The sequence below is a fragment of the Leptonychotes weddellii genome, chromosome 10 (genome assembly GCF_054177405.1).
Source record: "Leptonychotes weddellii isolate Sample4059 chromosome 10, ASM5417740v2, whole genome shotgun sequence".
Lineage (NCBI taxonomy): Eukaryota > Metazoa > Chordata > Mammalia > Carnivora > Phocidae > Leptonychotes > Leptonychotes weddellii.
This window is the reverse complement of record NC_138378.1, coordinates 51,569,155-51,591,242: the sequence shown is the minus strand read 5'-3', so window position 1 is coordinate 51,591,242 and position 22,088 is coordinate 51,569,155. Positions and strand designations below refer to the sequence as shown.

The 22,088-nt window shown below is 42.8% G+C and overlaps 1 protein-coding gene across 3 annotated transcripts in view; it reads right to left on the bottom strand.

The window, feature by feature from the left end:
• AFF3 (ALF transcription elongation factor 3) overlaps window positions 1-22,088 on the bottom strand; it is a 564,644-nt gene that overhangs the window by 20,965 nt on the left and 521,591 nt on the right. For all 3 annotated transcript variants that reach the window (XM_081831996.1, XM_081831995.1, XM_081831997.1), the window contains 5 exons: window positions 18,872-18,996; window positions 14,832-15,033; window positions 12,229-12,350; window positions 2,744-2,807; window positions 376-512 (listed from right to left, as the gene is read on the bottom strand). In XM_081831996.1, coding sequence (XP_081688122.1) covers window positions 376-512; window positions 2,744-2,807; window positions 12,229-12,350; window positions 14,832-15,033; window positions 18,872-18,996 — 650 coding nt within the window. The remainder of the gene's footprint in view (window positions 1-375; window positions 513-2,743; window positions 2,808-12,228; window positions 12,351-14,831; window positions 15,034-18,871; window positions 18,997-22,088) is intronic.

Sequence of the window (22,088 nt, the reverse complement as noted above, 5' to 3'; positions counted from 1 at the left end):
TGATGGAGTTAGGATTTTTATTATACTAACCTGATTCCGATTTACAAAAAAAAAGGCAGCATAAAGGTGAAATTAGTTCAAAATCTGCCACTTCCCAGCCGGGTGAGGTAGGCATGTCACATCTCACTTGGGCTCAGGGCTCAGCCTGCTTTCTGCAGCAATCAGGGGTTAGAGGAACTCTCCTGCTCACTCACAAAGACAGCAAAGGAGGCAGGGTGTGTGAAAGTGCCTTGCAAAATCTTATATTCCTCTTTGTGAGGATGAACATTAGTTCTTGGTAGCTGACGGAGCAGGCTGGCATTCTTTTCTCTGTATTCAGAGTACCGACACACATTCCTCACCCCCTCCACTTCCCCAACAAGACACGGTGCTTACCTGATGAGCTCTACTGTTTCCGAATACATCGTGTAAGGAGATTTGGATTCCATTGGGCCTTGTTCCATTGCGTTTCCACACTCAATAAATGACAAAGCTGCTTCAGCATAGTTCAAAGCCTTTCCAAACTTTTCCACCTGATCAACAGAGTTAATACAGTGTCTTCCTTAAGTACAGTTTTTTTTAAACGGCATTGTCACATAGTCTATACACTTTATTTGAGAAACCCGACTGTAAGTTCCAAAATCCTGTGAATGAAGCCGAGAGAAGAAAGAAATAGGATGCTTCCTTCTCTAGTTATTTTCGCAAATTGCTACTGGTTCAGGGTAAATGAGTGAATGGTTACAGACAGAAATGTCCCAAATCCATACAACAGCTGCCAATCAGAATTGGTCAAAACTACACGGTTGCTCTAATTTCTCTTTCTTTCTAACCCCTAATTGCTGGGCAACTTCCCTCCTTGTCCCTCCATGCTATGCTAAATAAAAAATGACTTGGGGGGATTATCTCAAGTTGTCTAAATGTATGTTAATTTCCCCCCACGTCAGTGAGGATAACCGGGAATCAGCGTCATATTCTTCGGTTCTCATAAATCTGAACTTACACGTGAAGTTCCTACTTCCACATATTGTTACTCTCTGTGGTAATTACATATTCTAAATTCAGATTGTATAATCTTCCCAGTTTTCACATATTCATTCATCAACCCAAACAGAATTACACAAATACTCTACTAATCTAGGTCTTGCCTCTAAAAACAATTCTCATTCATAATGGATACCGTAGAAAGCACCAATGGAGAGCAAAACTCTCCCTCCTTGGCAAATCAAGGTTTTAAACAGCTTATAACCCTAATAGGCCATAGAGAAATGTTTCTTGGCAGCGCTTTCAGACTAAGGAGGTCCTTTCATTCAACAAGTATTTCTTACAGCACCCAGTTCTGTGCAGCGTGCACTTGATACACAAAAGCTCCTTCCAGGAACCCAGAATATATTTGAGGAGAGAAAACGTGTACCCACGGTATAGTTCAAAGTGCAAGGCAGTCTGTGATTAACTGATAAAATGTAAAGCCAAGAGTCCAATGCAAAGAGATGGTAAGAAGTGAGGAAGTCAGGGGGTTCAGAGAGGCTGGGGGGATTTCAGGGGGGAGACCTGAAAATGAGAGTAGGAAGGCAGTATGACTTGGCTGGGTTTGGGGAGGAAGCAGAAGGTGTGAGGAGCTGTGAGTGTGTGTGTGAGGCTCTGCAGCTGCAGGGGCCCACTGGCTGGCATGAGTGAGGTGTGCTCAGAGGCCAGGAGGGCATCAGCCTGGCTGGAGCAGCATGTTGATAGGAAAGGAACAATCTTGGTAAACCTGGGGTGATTCAGGCAGAAAATTTCATTCTGCTTTAACATTTGGTGCCCTTCTCCAATAGTGACCACGCATCAGCTTCTTCAGGTGACCAGAACTCTCCATCAGACTGTGGGGTTGTGAGGACAAGAACTGGACCTTCCATTTCCCTCGTCTATTTTCTCATAACTCTGCTTATTTCCCCTGCACACCTGTGTACCTAGGCGGAGAGCTTCATACAAATAAATGTTTGATGGGCAACATTACTGGGAGAAGGGTACGCTTCTGGTTTCGGCATCTTCAGCACTGGAATAATACCCTAAAGGACATTCGAAATGCCCTAATGCCAGTTAGGAATGCTGGAGGGGAACAGAACTGGAATTACTAGGTAGGAAGGAGTCTCTTTGGAGGAGACCCTAAGATGGAACAACCATGTGATCTCTCAGAAAAAAACAGAAGTTTTCTATTTCTTGCCTGGAGGAGTCAAGCTTTCCAAAACAGGAGATTATCCAAGTTAAGAAAAGTTATTTTTTTTTTTGAAAACATCAAATCATGGTGACTTTAGGGTCTTATGTGCAGCATAATAGTTTCTGTGTTGTACAGTTTCACAGGAAGTATTAATTTTGGCAGATACATAGGCAGAACAGGAGTCTTTTTGAAAAGGGATTTGATCCTGGGACCAAGCCAAGGGTTGGCCAGGCTAACAAGAAAGAAAAATGCAAACCTAGATTTTTTTTTTTTTTTTTAAAGGAACAAAATACTACCACCCACTGACTCCATTGCCTCTAGTTACTATTCAAACCTTAGAACTAAATTGAAATATTCATTTATCCGGGACTTTCTCCCAGTCAGACATTATTGGTTGAAGTCATAATTTATTGGGCTATGAGCACTTGATTATATAAACATTTCTCCATTTAATAGACCCAGCCATCCTTGTAATAGATTTTATAATTACCCCAGCTATATTGCCCCAATGATGAAGCTGCAGTACAAACATAATTTGGAAGAACATATCTGGAAGGAAAAGGGTCTTACCATTGCATCTGCTTTATGTTTCATCCGTTTAGCTTCTTGCATAAAATAATCTGCACTGCGTGGCCTACAGGAGAGAATATTAAATGTCATTATTGTGTAAGCGCAAGATCTTTTGAAAATATTCTTCCCTTTTACTCAAACTTGAATCACAATTTTCAAAGTCTGTTTAATATGGAATCAAGCATTTTTGCATTCTCAAATTACTGCATATATGTGAAATATCACAATTCCTTTTCTCTTAAATTAGCTATTCAAAACACACTCAATATATGCAGATAGTCTACATTTATAGTGATTTTAACATGGTTCCCCAGTGCCTAATTTGTGAATCAGATTTCTTATTGCATAGTTAAGAAAACAAGTAAAAAAATCTTATTTTACACGATATTTGTATACAACAATCCCTTTTTAATGTAAAGATCATAAATATACCTCATAATAACTGTATGATATGTATGGGCGAGTATGTTTATGTATTCTTATGAAAGTACCTGTCATTTATATGCATAAATGGCACCTACAGCTGTATGTATCTATATATAATTATTTTAGGGCTTCACAGTGAAACATGAAAAGAGGTAATACTGTATCATTATATTCCAGTTGTAATGAAGTTAATTGTAAAGTGATGTCTACCTTGTAACAATGCAAACGTGGCATATATTCTCCAGAGTTCTGATTAGCTGGCTGGTAAACATTAACAGCAGACATGTGCATTATTAAAGCAAAACCCTGGCCAGCAGTAACTCTGCTGGGGGAGGAAGGTAATTCATATGGAGACTGATCTGAGTGTGTGTAATGACCCCAAGTTATGCTAAGCTACTCATCAGACAGTACCTTTAAATGCTTAGTCTGATAGATTTTTAAAAATCTGCATACTCTAGGTACCATCAGCATAAGCTTTTTTACATTATGGGTCTTTATATAATCAATAAACTTGACCTATTCCTGAATATCCAATATAAGCCAGGACTCCCCAAATGAGAGGTAAGATGTAAATAGTGATATTAATCACAGACTGACTCACCTATTGTTATATGCTTATTCTGAACTCTCTTCTTTCAGATTCTAATGGGTCTTTCCCCTTACTGCAATATTAGGTGGTCAGAGCATCCTTTTATCCAAAGAGGTCAAAATGCTTGGAAACACCATGCGTACTATGACTATGACATCGCAATCCCAAAAGTTTATCCTCATCTTAATCGTTTTAATCAATCAAACAAAAAACAAACCATGATCATCATAATTAGTTTCAAGTACAAATTACGGAGGCAAGAAAAGGACCTTGATTTTCTTTTACTTCCCCATAAAATATTACTGCGGTAATGTGCTGAGAATATTTAACTTTTCCAACAAAGAAATAAGGAACAGAGTTGCAGAATTTCCCGTCTCTGGCTCATCATCCCTCTATCATTCTTCTTGCCACTCAGGCCTGAAACCTTTCCTTCATCTTGGGGGGGTCTCTGTGGTGGGGGGGGCCTGAGGTGTCCTTCATAGGAAGGCCCTGCTCCTACTGGCTCTGTTTCTCTAGTTCATCTCCTAGATGTTCACACTTCTTCCATTTGAATGGGTTTTAGTTGCTTTTACGTGTGGTTTTCTCTTCCTTGTCCACACATTGACCTTTGAACACATACTGAATACTGGTCTTAGATTTCAATTCTGGCATTTTACATTTTTGTTGCTACTGTCCTTGTTTTTTAACGGCCTTTGTTTCAGAGCAGTTTTAGGCTTACAGCAAAATTAAATGGAAAGTACAGAGAGTTGTCATATACCTCCTGCCTCTTTCCCACCAGCCTCCCTCACCTTCCATAACATCCCCCACCAGAGAGGCACATTTGTTACAACTGATGAACCTACACTGGAATGTCATTATCACCCAAAGTCCACAGTTACATTAGGGCTCACTCTTGGTGTTGTACATTCTGCGGGGTTTGACAAATGTATAATGACATTTATCCACCATTATAGGTTCATAGAGAATAGCTGCACTGTCCTTAGATTCCTCTCCATTATTTTTTGTTGTCTTTTTGCTGAATGCCCCAGCATAGAAGACCAGACCCTTATCTCCAGGCCAGACCCAGACCTAACTTCTGAGCTTCAGATGAGTTCCCAGAGCCTATCTGCTCAGGAGAGGAGCTCCAGTATCTTCATCCATTCCTCTTCCCTGTTATCAGATGTGAGCGTATCCTCCTTGTAAATATCCTTCCTTTCCTTAGTGACCACATCCACTACCCAGGCCTAGGCTTTCATTACCTCTCCTGGCCTCTAGTTTCACTCCCCTCCAACCTATCCTGAGCTTGAACCCTCGACCAGTGTTTGTAAAACATGGCTTTCATTACATCACCATCCTACTCACAGACCTAAAATCAATCCCCAGATTCCACGGGATCAAATCTCAGTTCAGGCCCCCAAAGATCTTGCCTAAACCCTGGAACTGTACCAGTTACTCATGAAGGCCCTCAACCACAGCCATGGGTGGCTTCCTCACTGTGTCGTTCACATGCCATCTCTGTCTTAGAACTGCTCTGCTCCCCCTTTTCCTCTTACCTGGAATGGTCTGCTCACTGTGTGCACATTCACTGAGTGCCTTCTATGAGTTACCTCTCCCCCAAATTCTTAAGCTGTGAGGTGTTCTTGGTAACTTGGTCCACGCTCATCTCTGTCCTTCCTGGATGCCCCTTCTTGTTTACACTACACTTTTAGGCATTTAATTACCTCCTGAGCTATAGGGCTACAGTCTTTGCACTTGGGCAGTTCTGTAGCTGGTACATTTTTCAGCAGGGAATATGCTGTGGACATCTTTGATCTTCCACACCCTATAGTTTTAGGCACATGGGAGAAGGTACATGAATCCCTCCTGAATAGCACTGAATTCATTTTGAGCTTAGAAGAGAGTGGTGGCTTCTGATGGGGTGCAGCATCGCAGCCAATAAGCCAGAGAACGTCTCCATGGCAACTTGAAATTCTCCACATCATTATCTGCTCCACACTCTAGTATATGAGTTTGGTCAATTTTTTTCTTGCCCGGTTTTCTAGACCTTGTTACTAATAGATGATCATTTCAAATGCATTTCATTTTCATGAAAGGATTCTCCTGGCAATAAGCTATGGCATCTTAGTTTTAACCAGCCTTCTAAGTTACCCTTAGGGATGGCGGCATCTCCTAATTCCTCATATATGTTCCTTCATCAACACTGTTTTCATCTGCAGCCTATGAATGTATTTTTTAGACGTGATACGGAGGCTGAGTCACAAACTCTCACAATAGTGTACGTGGATAAGTAACACATCTAATTTTCTGACTGTATCATAGCAGTTGACACTAACCTGAGATGCTGGAAAAAAATGTACCATCGGAGGCCATTTATCAACACATTAGTTAGAATTCTCATCTTTGCATGTAATGGAGCGCTCACCACACCGAGTCACTGAAGATTGCCTGATGACTGGCTCACTTTCTCCTTTCAGGTATTTCCAGTGCCATGCTCCTAGACCAGAACATTATGGAGGCAGTGGGGCCAATGGGATGCCACTGAACACTGTCCAGCTGTGCAGTGGACGCATACTATCATGAAGGCATCACTCTGACGTCAGGGTACAAGTCAGGAGGAAGGTAGAACTGTGGTCACCCCTGGGGCACTTACAGACTATAACTTGGCCCAGGTACTACAATAAAATCTAATTATTTCAGTGTTCAAACAGATTTGTGATCTAAGCTTCTTTTTTTTAACATGAAAAGCCTAGAGTTTTCGTTTTTCATTTAGATAACATTCCTTGTACTGTTTTTTCACAGTGATGGTATTTTATGATGATACATCAATAAACCTAATGAAAGTTCAATTAAACATCATACATGTAACTAACTGTGTATTTGGGCTCTTCAGAAATGGGGCTTGCGAGTGATCCTTTTAAAAGCCAAGGCTTAGCCATGTATATCTTTGTTGTAAGAGCTCTCTGCAACAAAAAAGAAATCTCAACACTTGATCCAAACAGAATGTTTTCTTTCTTCTCCTCACCCTCCCACTACCCCCACCTATAAACACGCAGCTTTAGTTCTGAGCAGCAACAGGGTTTGAACTACCCCAATATTTCTTCTGGCAGAGGAGTATTAAAGCAACCTTGCTTTTTGTTCTGCTCCATGGCTGAGATCGAGTTGAATGGTCTCCCACAGAGAGGATGGCAGCCTTCTTTCTGTAATTCCTACCTCTGTGAAATGCACCCCCCTCCCCACCAGCAGAGCCGCCTGTTTTGTGAAAACTGGCAGGGATGGGAGCTCAATGTGTTTGAACAAACAGGTTCCTTGGCACAGCAGAAATCTGGATAATTTTCTTAGGGAAGTTGAAGTCCAAATCAGACAAATAGGCAACTGCATACCAAATGAATTCATCATCCGATATTCTGTCAGCTTGTCATCTGATAAGCCCCATGGGTGTTACTGTGTCCCTCAGCTTTGAAGTACTTTCTTCACAAAGAAGGACACGTAAGAAGTTAGGTACAGGCACTCCCCCACTGCTTTCTGAAAGTTTGCGGTACGCCACTTGGCTTTTACGAAAGACCCAGAATGGTTTTTGCTAATCTGGAGAGGATTTTCACGCTTCCGAAAAAAGCCTTACTGTACTAATGTAGGTCTTTCTTCAAAGTGAAGTAGTGCAAGGCGAGCTCTCGGAGAGCCGGGATACTCCTCGCTTTACACAATTTTGGCTTACAAATGGTTTCATAGGAACGCTCTACCTTCAGATAGCGGGGGATCCTGCAATTCTTTTTAATCCACTAGAGTGAACACGACTGAGGAGGGCACTTCAGATGCAGGGACTCTGGCGGGCTGGTGTTGGCTTTATGAGTGCTTCTTGAGGGAAGCAGGTACACTGCATTTAAGCAGCAAGGTTTCAAATGCAGTTTTTGTTTCCATTAGCTTGATGCTGGCTGGGACCCCAGGGTCTCCAGAGCCTGGCTTCTCAGAAGCACAAGTGATCACTCATTGTGTCTCATACAGGCCATGGGCTCTTGCCCATGACTGCTTCTCTCCTGGTCATGCACAGAAAACAGCGTGTTTTCCAGGATGCACAGGCTAAGTGTAGCAGGTTTTTGTCATTCAGTCAAAAGCAATTTTCTATTGAAATGGAAACTCATCACTTTGATTGTTGTTCTTCTCTGGGTGTGACATTTAAAATAAAATAATTTTACAGACTCTTAAAATGATCAGAGAACTAAGATTTCAATCAGGGAGGTCCAAAGGCATTGTCCTTCACTACTCCCCACCACCCCAAGTCTAGCCTTTTTCTTTCTCTGTCTCTCTGTTTCAGTTAGAACAAAATAACTTGGCTGAGAGACTGGGATCTCATAAAGGAGAAAATTCCATATGAAGAACATAAAGGTGTACTAATGGGGGGCGCCTGGGTGGCTCAGTCGGTTGAGTGTCTGCCTTCAGCTCAGGTCATGTCCTCAGGGTCCTGGGATCGAGTCCCGCATCAGGCTCTCTGCTCAGTGGGGAGTCTGCTTCTCCCTCTCTATCTCCCTCTGTGCTCTCTCTCCCTCTCTCAAATGAATAAATAAAATCTTAAAAAAAAAGGTGTACTAATGGTCTATCAGGTAAGGTGGGGAAGGGGGACCGTCAGGAGAAGAACAATGGCCACAGCAAGCCCTCTGTGGGAGTGCCTTGTCTCAGTGTACTATCACCTCCTCAAGGATTTCAATTGGTGTCCTCTGATGAAATCATGCCACAGGAGATCTGACCTTTTATGTACCGGACTCTTCCCATCCTCTATAAAATTAAATCCTTTTAGCTACAGATTGCTGAGCATAATTACATCACAAATGCCAAACCTTCTTCCTTCCCCACTGGCCACATTTCACATTCTATGGCCTTCAGCGGCACATGGTCGAGGGAGTCTTTTCTCAATGTCGGGAGGTGCAAGTAGCTGGGCTCCTGTTACTGGTGTCACGGGGACAGATGGACTGTTTGGTGGTTGTGATGAATGTGATGATCGTGACTGGCTCTTCCTTGTGAAATATGGGCAGGAGACAGTACAGCCTGTCTGCAGTGCTGGCACTCGGGATTCGCTGGCTTCCCAATGCAGCAATATGGCTGCTGGGAAAGGAGACTTGATTTCCCAGCCAAGAACTTCACCACTCAGCTCTGCTCAGGACTTCTGTACCAAGGCCTTCATGACACAGTTGTTCTCTCTCGATGTTCCTGGGCCAAGAACTCCCCGTCACAAAGTAATTTGCAGCTCATGGCTTCGCACTAATAAGATCAGTTTCTAGGCTCTGGGTTGAATCAAATGCTGTCACTCATTGACATAAATTCTTACAGATTTTTTTTTTAACAAAAGTTTGGCAATCACACCAGTGTCACCTTAAAACCGTGGCTGTCAAGCAGTGGCTGTCGAGCACGGCTAAATGTCGGGGAGGAGGTGCAATCACACTGCCACCAATCTGAGCCTGCAAATTAGGCAGAACAAGCTGACCTGGATCACATTCTTAAAATAAGTGTTATTGCGTTCGGTTCCATCTGCATCCCAAAGACACAAACTGGCGCCTGTTTACTTGGTAAGTAACACAGGAAAAAGGGCTGAGAAGCCCGTGAATTTAAATTTACCTTCATGTAGATTCCTTAAACTCTCGGGGGTGGGGTGGGGGAACTGCTGGCATTACTCTCCTGGGAATGTTATTCTAATTCAGCTGTGTTCATTCAGCGCTTGATATTAAGTGCCCACTGAATTCAGCTGTTGTCTGAATCGCATGTTTATTCAACCATTAACCAGTATTTATAATACAAAAGGATGAGTTTCCTTTTTTTCTAGAAGCTACATGATGCGGCTTTAAAAATCAAATGACAGTGTGGCATCTGTTCGTTTTTGGATCATTGTAACTGGATTTCTGTCAACTCTAAATTACTCCGGGGCGATTTCTCTAGCTTGCTCTTTCTTTCCCACTGGTGGCCTTTCTGGTTGTCTCACTGCTTGTTGACGCCTTCAGTGAGGAGAAGTCAAGGAAAGTGACTGCAGCCAGGTCCTCGTCTGTCAACGAGGCTGCTGGTGGGGGGGAAGCTGGTGCAGAACAGAGCGGAGCAGGCGAAGGTGGAAGCTCAGTGGTCCCAAGGCACTTTCCTGGGGAAGCCACCCATGTGTCTCCCTGCGCCCTGAATTAATGACTGAGGGTTCATTAATTGCATATCTTAACTCCAGCCAATGTACCTGGCCCTTAGTAAGTACTCAGCACATACCAACTGGACCTGGGAGACATTCTGTACCAGTTTAGGTGACTTCCTAGCCCAGCCACCTCTTAAGGGACATGTATTTTTATTGTTTTAAGGAAGAGACAATGCCTAATTTTGCTTTTCAAGCTTCAAGGATCTTCCCAAGACTTTCTTAGCTCAGTGGTGGAGTGGCTGTTCGAGTTGCATGTTTATTTTACTTGTTATGGATTACAAATCAACTGGGACACATAGCAATTGGAACATGACATCTCTCTCTCCATATGATGGGTATGTAAGAGTGCTTTTTTATTCTATTATATCTATATCCAGAAAAAGAGAAACACTTTTATTGTAGCTGTCAGCCAGAAAAATTATACATATTGCTAATGGGAAGAATGAATGATAACAGCTTCTTCTTTGACACAGATAGTGAAAAAATTATATTAGCAATAGCCCCAGCAGATTGAGAAACATTTCCTCTTGTAAGTAGTCCAAGAAACTGCAGATCAAAGTACAGCCATTTAGTTGTTGCTGTTTCTGACTTAGCTTTTTGGTCCATATACTAGAAAGCTCCTTATATGTAAATTTTCCATATGTGTGTTTAATATCATGGTATTAATACATGTGATACCATTGTGTATGTGTTTAAATATCATGCCCTTAACATCACCTGCTGGAAATGTTGGATGTCTTAAGCACCTTAGGGTCTAATGCACGTTGTGTTTGATCACGTTATTAGATTATGACTTCTGAATGCAAACTGCCATGTTACCATCAGACACAATTATAACCTCCCATTTTTACAAATGGTTAGAGCTCATGTGAACAGTTTATACCACCAAACCCTAATTATATGTGTACTTGACCAAGGGACTGTCCTCCCATTACATGCACCCACCCCGGGGATTAATTACCACTTCCCTCACTCGATGCTTAGGGCAGTGGAGAAGCCAAGGGAAGGGGAGGTGGTGAGGGCCAGGAAGAGAATGTGCTGGGGCTGAGTGCAGCTGTAGCTGCCATGGGAAGAAGAGAAAAACAGTCGCCCTCCTGGGCCACCCTTAAACTTTCATAAATCCAATTATCTTGGAATGTGTTCAGTAAGTGGAACAAACCAAAAACGTGGATTTGGCTTTCAACTCCCCAGTTCTGTGCCCTTAATTAGCTCACTGAAGTCCAAGTATAAATTGAGAACTACAACTTTGTATTCTCATTTCTCAAGAAGTCTACAGGGTGAATAAATAGAGTGTGTCCAGGCTCTGGGTGAAGTCGGGGCCAGAGAAGACGTTGGGTGGAAGATGAGGATGGAAGAGTCATCACCTCTGCACAGATGGTCACCCTCAGGAGATCTCATCTAACTGGGTCTTAGGAGAACCTCCAGGAGAGAGGTGTCATGACTATCATTTTTCCCGATAAGGAAGCTGGGACTCGAAGACATTCGGAACCCTTCACTTTTTCCAATTTTGGGTGGGGTTAGTGGTTTATAGTCTGTCCGTCAGCCAGACTGTAAGCAATTAGAGGATAGGATGTCTCAGTGCTGCACACTGTTCCACCCCAGGATTTAATGTGGCGCCTCACACAGACATGAACTGGATGTGTGTTAAACAGTTAACGCTGAACACAGGATTCAAGCCAAACTCTCGCCCATATCTTCTGTCTTCCAGGCTTGTGCTTGACACATATTTTTTTTCCCTAAGAGCCTAAATAATTTCCAGTACCATTTTATCACTTCTCCTTTGTCATTTTCAGCATCTCAAGAGCATTCCAAGTTGTTACTTTTATTCATCTTCTTCTCCTTTTAAATTGGTGCTGGGAATGGAAGTAATACTTGGGTTTCAGGTGCTAGGGCTGGGGGGAAGGATGACAGGACATTTTTTTCCTGTATAAGACCTGTTTATGCTATTATAAAGAATATAGCATTTTAGAAGGAAACAAACCAGGAGTGAATTGCTATTATTCTTTGCCTATTATAATATACGAAAACAAAAATGCTTCTCTTTCTGGTGGCATACAACCGCCAACAGCCCAAAATGCAGGTGTGCTCAGAAATGTAAGGCTCATGAATGCCATTTGCCTTAGCTTCCTGACATCTCGGATGCAACCCCAGCAGCTCTGGCTGTCGTAGCCTTTCAAAAGGCCCATGAGGACCCCGGGGGGTGTTCAAAGTCAAGCTCCAGTTCCCTCTGAGAAGGCAACACTTACCTGACCCAGTCACGCATGTAACCCTCCTACCCTCGGAGTTTCTGTTTTACCTTGCCCCTCACCACATCAACAAAGAGTCCACACTCACATATCATCGAAGACAAGTTTCTGCCTCTTGCAGTCCCTGTGGCCGTTGGCACCGGGAGACCATGGCTCTGTCTGTGGCCGTGACTTGTGGAGAACGTTTTCGGAATTGTTGTGAGTGGCCTTCTAAACAAAAAAACAACACACCAGTTTTTCAGAAACAGGCCACCTGGCTGAAAGAGCAACCCACTGCCCTGTGTTCTAGGCTAGAACTGATGATCCCTTGTGTTTGTTTATTTTTTAAGATTTTATTTGTCAGAGAGCGCACAAGCAGGGGGAGTGGGAGAGGGAGAAGCAGGCTCCCCGCTGAGCAGGGAGCCTGATGTGGGGCTCGATCCCAGGACCCTGGGATCATGACCCGAGTCGAAGGCAGATGCTTAACTGACTGAGCCACCCAGGCGTCCTGATCCCTTGTGTTTAAATGAAGAAAAAGAAATACATGCATTCCAGTTCTCGTGTCGAGGGCTTTCACACGTGTTGTCAAATGTCATTCTTATAATAGTATCAAAAGGGAAGTTCTTGGTGGCCCACTCTCACAGATCCAGAAACTGAGGCTGGCTGAAGTTAAGAAACTTGCCTGCGTTCAAATAGCTACTGTGGATCGGTGACGCCCAGGGCTTAGGACTCAAGCCCCTACTTTTCCCAGTTGGCTAGACCAGTGGTTCTCCAAGGTGAACTCTGCATCAGAATCATCCCAGGGGTGGGAGGGAGCTGTCAGCACACAGACAGCTGGACCCCCACCCGTCCAGAGCTGAATTTAGTAGGTGTGGAGTGGGGCCTGAGAACATTGCATTTCTAGCAAGTTCCAGGTGATGCTGATCCAGGAACCAAGCTTTAAGAACTGCTGATTCACGCAAAAGAGAAGTTGTTCAGGTCACAAATGGACTGATCCTCATTAGCTGTCTGTGAAGAATAGGAAAAGCCAAAGGGAATGACTAGAAATTATTTAAAATGTGTTTTTAAAAGGAACACTATCGATCTGTGGAAAAATTAAAAAATCACATTCCCTGGGGATTCAAATATTTATAGAGCACCTATTGTGTGCTAGAATGTGCTAAAAAAGTGCTAAAAAAGCAACTGTCTTTGGTTATGAAATTCAATGGATTCTTCTGAAGTAATTAAAACGTGACGAGTGTGTGCAAATGCTTCTTTAAATATGCACTGATTTTATGTGTAGGTCAAGCCTCTTGGTTGTAAGTGCCCCTGGGCCTCGGCCTTTCCTTTTTGGCATTCACGGCAGTCATTACCGATGTGTGTGATTTCCTGTCTATGTCATTCTCCCCAGCTAAACTGTGAGCTTCACACAGGCACAGACTGAATCTGTTAGGTCATCATTGGATCTCCATTGCTTGGCACAGTGCCTGGCACACAGTAAGTACTTGCTCAATAAACATCTGTTTGGTGAAAGAAAGAATGACTGAATAAAGTCTGTAATTGTTTTACAATTCTCTAGACATCATGGTTGCTTTTATATTAGGATCTAGAGGTGAAGAAACGTTTTGTTTGTGTTTTAATTTGAATTGGTAATTTTTTATTCCAGGTTTTTCTAGTAGGGTCTTCTCAGGTTCTTTGAGCCTGGAATTAAAGATGATTGTTCCCAAATAAGGGTGCATCAGTGGGTTATTAATTTCCAGATGTTACAAGATTTCGGCTCTTGCCGGATCTTCTACCCACTATTTTACCTCTTTAATTCATGGGATGGAACATTAAATACTGTTTCCCCCTCTTTGCAGAGCCCTATTCTCATGTCTCATCTCTCTCTCTGCCTCACAAAGCCCCGCTGGTATTGATAGCATGGTGGTGACCTGAGAGAACTCGGGAGGAGGGTTTGGAATTAAATAATGTGCCCTAGAGGATGCATGATCCACGGCCACCAGCTGTTAGACGGAGTGGCCATAAAGAGGAACTAACAGGTAGTGTTAGCTGCATAGGTATCCATAGGTGTCAGTTCTTCAGATAATACTGGCTCAATTTAAATCTTCTCACCACCATTTTGCAAATGAAACTGGCTCAGAGAGATGAAGCAACTGGCCAAAGTCACATTTTGACTAAGATATAAGGTTAGACAGACTGTGGGCCCCAGTCCCCAGCCCCTCCCTAGGGCCCCGCAGGCAGCTGGAATCACCCCTGGGAAGGTTGGGGGTGGTGGCCGGGTGCCACACTTTGGCCACTACACTGGTCACTGAGATTGGAGTGGGAATCCCATAGTTTTGGCCTAGGGTTTCAGTCCCAGATTTAACTCTGCCCTGGGGCAAGGAATCTTTCCAAATGAAAAAGCTGGCTGGTTTGTCCCAAACTCCCAATTTACAGTGTCTCCGGATAGTACTCCTTTGGGGCCATTTCTCTTCAGAGTGGGAAATGCAATCCTACAAAGAGGCGTCCTAAGCAGCAGAAGCTTACAATGCCTCCTCTGGTTTCTTCTGTCGCTCTCTGTGGGAAGAGGTAACGGGGCGTGCTGGTTCACCAGGTCTTCCCAGAGCAGCATTTAGGGATTCTTGTGGGACCTCAAGCACATGTTTAGACTGTGCTGGGCTACAGACAGATGAGTGTAGGGGTGTGCTCAATTTCATTTTTATTTTTATCGGGAAAGTTAGAGAATCAACATACCGTGAGGTCTCCGGCATGAGACTGCGGCTGGTTCTCAGCCTTATGCTTTTTGTTGGAGGATGCAGAAGTGAACGAGCCACTGCCATTCGATCTGCTGGAAGAAGTTAAGTCCTCGCTGGAGTATTTGTGTTTAGATGCATCCGATAGGGGTGAGATGGGTGACCGGAGCATTTTTTCATTTTTATTTATTGGTATTGCCAAGCTGAAAAAGGAAATCACAGTAATGGAATGTCACGCAGTCAGCACAGGGAGAGGTGAATGTTTTATATACGACCCAAACCTCCCATTTAAAATCTACTGGTAGGAAGGCATTTATTGGGAATTATTATACCAGGAAACAATTTTATGGCCTTAGGACCATAACAGACAATAAGTACATTTTACTCATTGTTTCCTTACTTGTCTTATCAGGATGAATAATAATTCTGTTGTTAAATGACTAAGACTAATAAGACTTTCATTTTTCTGAGTTTTTCATCCAAGGATCTCAAAACACACAACAACTTACTGTTTTCCCAACAAGCCTAAGCAGCAAGTAATGGGAAAGTCAATCACATGATATATGAATTATCCACCTCTAAAAGGACTTTTGATAACACCTGAGTTTGTACTAATTATTATATGGAGAATAACAGGATCACAGAATAATCTGCAAAGTGTGAGGCCCACTTTCAGTTGTTAGGTTTCTGGGCTAACCAGATATTGATCAGAATAAACACAGAATAGAAAACTGTCATTACAAGTTATATTTCTGGGGGCTCCTGGGTGGCTCAGTTGGTTAAGCCTCCAACTCTTGATTTCAGCTCAGGTCATGATCTCAGGGGTTGTGAGATCGAGCTGTGCACTGGGCTCCACACTGGGTGTGGAGGCTGCTTAAGATTCTCTCTCCCTCTCCTCTGCCCCTCACCCCTTCTAAAAAAAAGTTACATTTTCTGATTTCTAGTTTCTTATTTCACCTCCATAATTAATTGTTTATGCCAGAGGAGGAAAAATGCTGTATAATTTCACTTACATGTACAATCTAAAAAACAAAACAAATGAACAAACAAAAAGAAACTGAAACAGACTCATAAATACAGAAAAAACTGGTGGTTGCTGGACAGGAGGGGGGTGGGGGGAAGAGGATTAAGGGGTACAAACTTCCAGTTATAAAATAAATAAGTTGTAGGGATAAAAAGTCAATAATACAATAATAATTTTGTATGGTGACAGATGGTGACCACACTTATCATGATGAGCATTGTATTCACAATGTACACAAATGTTGCATCACTATGTTGTATACCTGAAACTAACAAAATATTGTATGTCAACTATACTTCAATTAAAACAAAAAAAAATCACAAATGAATAAAACTATTGTCTATGCCTGACTATAAATGCCCCCCCCACAATTAACCATCAGAGAAGGGAGTCACTTATATTTGAATCTTTGCAATGTATGTTATATTGATAGGCCTCTCTCCATTACTTTACCCTGAAAAAAACTGAGGGAAGATACATCAACCTGAAATAAACTCAAACATTGCTAATTTGGGATGCTCACAGAAGTCACTTGACAGAGTTAGTTAAAAAAGGGTAAATCCATTTAACAAAGACTTAGTCAATATTCCTGCAATTATTACATCTTAATTGAGTGTGCTGGCTATCACTGCAAACAAGCCATTAAAGTCACTTCAAAAAGCAATTTCCTTAGTTGGTGGTCACAGTGTAGAAATTACAAACACAGGCCTCTAGAACAGATAATAAAGCCAAGGTTCTTAATGTTAAAGTAACAAGGTTCCTAGTGTTATGCAAATAGATCTGTGATAGATTTCTGGTTCAAAAAGTACTGTGCGTCTAACAACCCAGAAGTGAGAAGATGTGTTCTGGAAAACTCCCTTAGGCAAATCAAAAGTGGCTCAGGGATGATGAAGACACTGATGTTGTAAATGTGAACAGTCTGTACATAATTGTGTCTTGACATGTGAGTGAAGAAAGTCGTATTTCTAATTTTTTTTTTTTAAGATTTTATTTATTTATTTGACAGAGAGAGACACAGCGAGAGAGGGAACACAAGCAGGGGGAGTGGGAGAGGGAGAAGCAGGCTTCCCGAGGAGCAGGGAGCCCGATGCGGGGCTCGATCCCAGGACCCTGGGATCATGACCTGAGCCGAAGGCAGACGCTTAATGACTGAGCCACCCAGGCGCCCCAAGAAAGTCATATTTCTAAATCATATTATGTGATTTGAAATGTTCATAGAAAACCAAATTATTACATTAAAATTGTCACGGACATAGGATTATTTCTTCTTCATCATTATAAGTTTACATACTCAACTTGACCAAAAAAACTTTCTTTGGATCTCATCTTTGGGATAGGTGATCCCTTTATACACATTCCTGAGGTATTTCCTAGACCACCTTTCCTAGAAAGAACTCAAAGCACTTTTATATGCAAGGGTCATTATGTAACATAAATAAAGCTATTGGAGCTGGAGGCAAGAGCTTTTATTCTGGGGTCTGTGAACTTGGATGGGAAAAAGTTACAATTTCTCACTGAAATGGAACATTTCCAGAGTAGTGGTTTAGCAGGTGTGGTGTTAACAATGCCTGTGATTGCATCATCAGCAGGAAATCACAGATATTCTCATGTCATGTCACAGTGGTTGCAGACATCTTGAAATATTGTTTATATTTGTATTTGTCGCTACTTTGATATTATGGCAGTTACTAGGATCTGCTAGAAAGGTTTTCAGTGTATTAACAAAGCACGCTTACAACTATATCACGCATTTAGTTATTTTTTTTTTTAAGATTTTATTTATTTGACAGAGACACAGCGAGAGAGGGAACACAAGCAGGGGGAGTGGGAGAAGGAGAAGCAGGCTTCCCGCCGAGCAGGGAGCCCGATGCGGGGCTCGATCCCAGGACCCTGGGATCATGACGTGAGCCAAAGGCTGACGCTTAATGACTGAGCCACCCAGGCGCCCTATATCACTCATTTAAATGACGTTTTGGAGCCACATTGCTCCTATTCACATTTCCGCAGTATTCTGGGATACCACCCATTAAGCACAGAGCACTGCGGGCTAGGCCAGCTTGCACGCGCACTCTCCCTCTCACTCAGACCTTCAAGAGCCCTCGCCTTCCTTCCCAAGGTGACTCTCACACTGCAGTGGGTGTGTGCTCATGTGCCCTCACTCTCCAATTTCCTCTCGGAGGTTTAGTACTGCTCTACATCTTCTCCTAGCCTTTCCGTTTACATTTTTATGTGTTGTGCTGAAACATTAATCTCCCCTTAAAAATTCTATGTACACAGTCAGGGAGAGTGAGAGTGTCTTAGCAGAGGAAAAGTGGTTTCTGAGCTGTGGTATTTCTAAATGGAAAAAGCTTCTATGACTGATGATAAGCTCAGTCTGGGGGTGGGGTAACCGGGTGATGGGTATTAAGGAGGGCACGTGATGTGATGAGCACTGCGTGTTATATGCAACTGATGAATTATTGAACTCTACCCACTTCTAATAAATATCGGGGACCTTGCCTTGCTAGAAAGCCGTTTGTCACAGAGGGGATTTGGTGCAACGTGGGTCCATCTGGAACCCCTTTAGAGGAGTGACTGGGTGCCGTTTAACCTTGGAGACACAGATCCTGTCTACTGCCACATTTTAGTCTATCTCCAAGAGATTCCACTCAAAGTTTCTATTTTTTCATCCACGTAATAAGCTTAGTGTTCTTATGGGTTTAGTGGCTGTTAAAATAAGGGTTTGAAAATTCAGTTACTGAGTTTTCAGAGGGAAGGTGTGTCTTTGAGAGCACAGAACTGAGTATAACTAGTAACTGGTCCTTTGTTACAAAGGAGTGCCGACAGTGCCCTTGGGGTTGTGACAGAAGCACACATCCAGGCTTAATTATTAGCCTCCGGTTAACTCAAGGGAAGCAAGTCTACAGACCCAGACCAGAGCAGTCATTAAGAGATCTGACTCTCCTCCAGTCTGGTACCTGCCTTTTGGACCCAGAGATCCTTCGGGCTCACCTCTACCTTCAATGGAACATGCATACCTGTTGATGTTCATGCTGCAGTGGTTTGCAGATAAAGTATTATTGGCAGAGCTGGTCAGTCGTGAGGAGCTCTCTTTCTCTCCCTGGGCCTTCTTGACCTCCCTGTAGTCGTCTTCGTTGTCACACTGCATGGAAATAAGCAAAAACCGATCAGTTTTGGATTTCAAGGGATCAAAATGAGCCCCCATCACAACCTTCCACAGAGCAAGGCCTCCTGCGAGACCAGCTCACTCGGCTTCTCCAGAGAGCATCCCGAGCAGGAATGTAGTTGCGGTGTTCTTCTCTCTGTTCTAGGTTCTTGGTCAGCTCCTCAACCGACAAGGATGGAATCTATCAGTTTTACTTTTGCCACTTTATTGAAAGGAAAAGCATGACACCATGATCAACATTAGAGAGGGAACATTGTGAATGATGAAAATTGGACTACCATCAACACATCTGATTTTGCTCTCCAAAGACGACCTCTACTGAATTCACACTGTACCTTCAGTGTCTCTCACTTTGGCATTCCTTGGTATCTGAATAAAGTATAACTACCATATCCTGGGCTTAATGCCTTAAGGGCAATGATAAACCTAGACCTTTCTTTTGAAATTTATGGCTTTTATGAAGTTCAAGCAAAGGTTGTTACCTCATGGTGTCTTAATTTTAGTTAACAATTACTATCCCATGACATCTTAGAATCCTTAATGTATCTTTTTATAAAATAGTATTATGCTGAGCGAAATAAGTCAATCAGAGAAAGACAATTATCATATGGTTTCACTCATATGTGGAATATAAGAAACAGGGCAGAGGACTGTAGGAGAAGGGAGGGAAAACTGAATGGGAAGAAATCAGAGAGGGAGACAAACCATGAGAGACTCTGGACTCCAGGAAACAAACTGAGGGTTACAGAAAGGAGGGGGTGGGGGGCGGGGTAACCAGGTGATGGGTATTAAGGAGGGCACGTGATATGATGAGCACTGGGTGTTATATGCAACTGATGAATTATTGAATTCTACATCTGAAACTAATGATGTACTACTCTAAGTTGGCTAATTGAATTTAAATTAAAAAATAGTATTTCAATGAAATTCTTGTTTCCATGATTGTGTTTAAATATTATACGTGTATTAGGGTAAAATACAAATGCACTCAACAAAGTTCCACTGTTGGCGAGAAAGCAAGAACACAGTAACAGTATATTCAGGACTTTCAGCAGTGTTTTCTAGGAGACAAGTGCTGGCTTCAAAGATAGAAAGATTTTGACCTTCTCTCTCTGGCTGGGATTGTCACACAGCCTCTGTCACAGAATCCCAGAGGCTCACACTGAATAGGGACCCCAAGTGACCAAACTGAAACTCTGAATCCCTAGTCTTCTTCTCTGGGGTTATAACAGGGCTAGACTCTGAGCCTTTGGCAGCCAGGTCTATGGTGTCCCAGGACCAGGGTCTTAACACCCCAGATGCCCAACTGAAGATTGCTGTGAAAATGTTCTTTCACTTCTCTGTGTCTGTACTTAACAGTGATTCATTAGATTTTAGAGGAGGGCTAAGTGTCAGGCTTAGTGTAAATGAAGCTTCATAAGTTAAAAATTTTTAAAAAGGCCATAATAAAATTGCTTAAAACCAGAATATTATGGAATTTATATGTATGTCTTTCTGCACATCTATTTATGTATGCTTATATAGCTATATGTATTTCCAATCTATGTTTATCAATTTCTAGCTATGCGTATTTCTTATATAACAATGTTTTTCTCTGCTTTCTTTCCATCAGTCTATCCATTTACCCATTAATCCCACAAGTAATGAGGATGGCAGGGTATCTCGAGGGAAGAGGGGTAGAGAAGTAGTGAGCTAGCCCATATTACTGAATTATGTGGTCTGAACCTGACAACACCTCTGTAAAGATGTCACCATTTCACAAATGAAGAAACTGAAGTACAGAGAAGGTAAGGTCACCTGATTAAGGTTACCCAGGAGGCTGGGGCCGACTCCATAATTTGCAGGGTTCAGTGCAAAATGAAAACACTGGGCCCCTTGGTCAAAAAGCAGGAAAAGATCCTTGACATTGGTCTTGGCAATACTTTTTTGAATTTGACACCAAAACCAAAGACAACAAAAGCAAAAATAGACAAGTAGGAATATATCAAACTGAAAAGCTTCTGCACAGCAAAGAAAACCATCAACAAAATGAAAAGGCAACCTACTGAATGGGAGACGATATTTGCAAATATATATCTGATAAGGGGTTAATACCCAAAATATATAAAGAACTCCTACAACTTAATAGCAAAAGCACAACCCAATTACACAATGGGCAGAGAATCTGAACAGACGTTTAGATGCCATGCAAATGGCCAACAAATAAATATCGTTTTGTAATATATACAAAAACTGAAACTAATATAATGTTATGTCAATTATACCTCAAAAAATAAACTGAAGAAAAAAGCAGGAAAAGAGTAATGTTATAAAGTACTAAAGTAGAAAACATTTTCCTGTCTGTCAAAGTCTCTCTCTTGACCTGTCATGGTGGTGTTCAATTACCATTTCATACTGTGTTCCTTGAGGCGTGGGGATACGTGGAGGGTACAGGCAGACTGAAGGGCCTGGGGTGGCCCCGTGACTGTATGCATGCACAGGCCCAATAGTAGTTTTCCCCTGCCTGCCAGGTGTATAGGGGTAGGGAAGTCCAGTCAGGTATTTCCCCTTTCCACGGCTCACCCCCCAACCCAAGGCGAACCTGCAACCCCTAGGAGATTGCAGTCCCCTGCCTGAGACCTCTCAGGTCCTGGATGAGGGCTGGGTGAGATGCTTATCTTGACCTGCCTGCGCCTTGGCCCCTGGAGAGCTTAGGGGAACAGCACAGGTCCCTGGAAGGCGATGGGGACTAGGAGGCTGCACAGGGCCTGCTTCTAACCATGTTGCCAGAATTGTTTCAGTATGGGAGTGATGATGGAAACTTTTCCTGTAAGCTGTTTGGCTAACTTTGGAGTGTCAAGGGGCCAAAGGGCTGGCAGAAGCCGTGCTGCGGAAACAGGCAGGAGGGGGGACCACATGCGAGTCAGAGCTCCATGCCCCGCCCCCACCATGTTCTCTCGTCCTATCACACTTCACTTAAAAACACAAATTCAGGGGCGCCTGGGTGGCTCAGTTGGTTAAGCGACTGCCTTCGGCTCAGGTCATGATCCTGGAGTCCCGGGATCGAGTCCCGCATCGGGCTCCCTGCT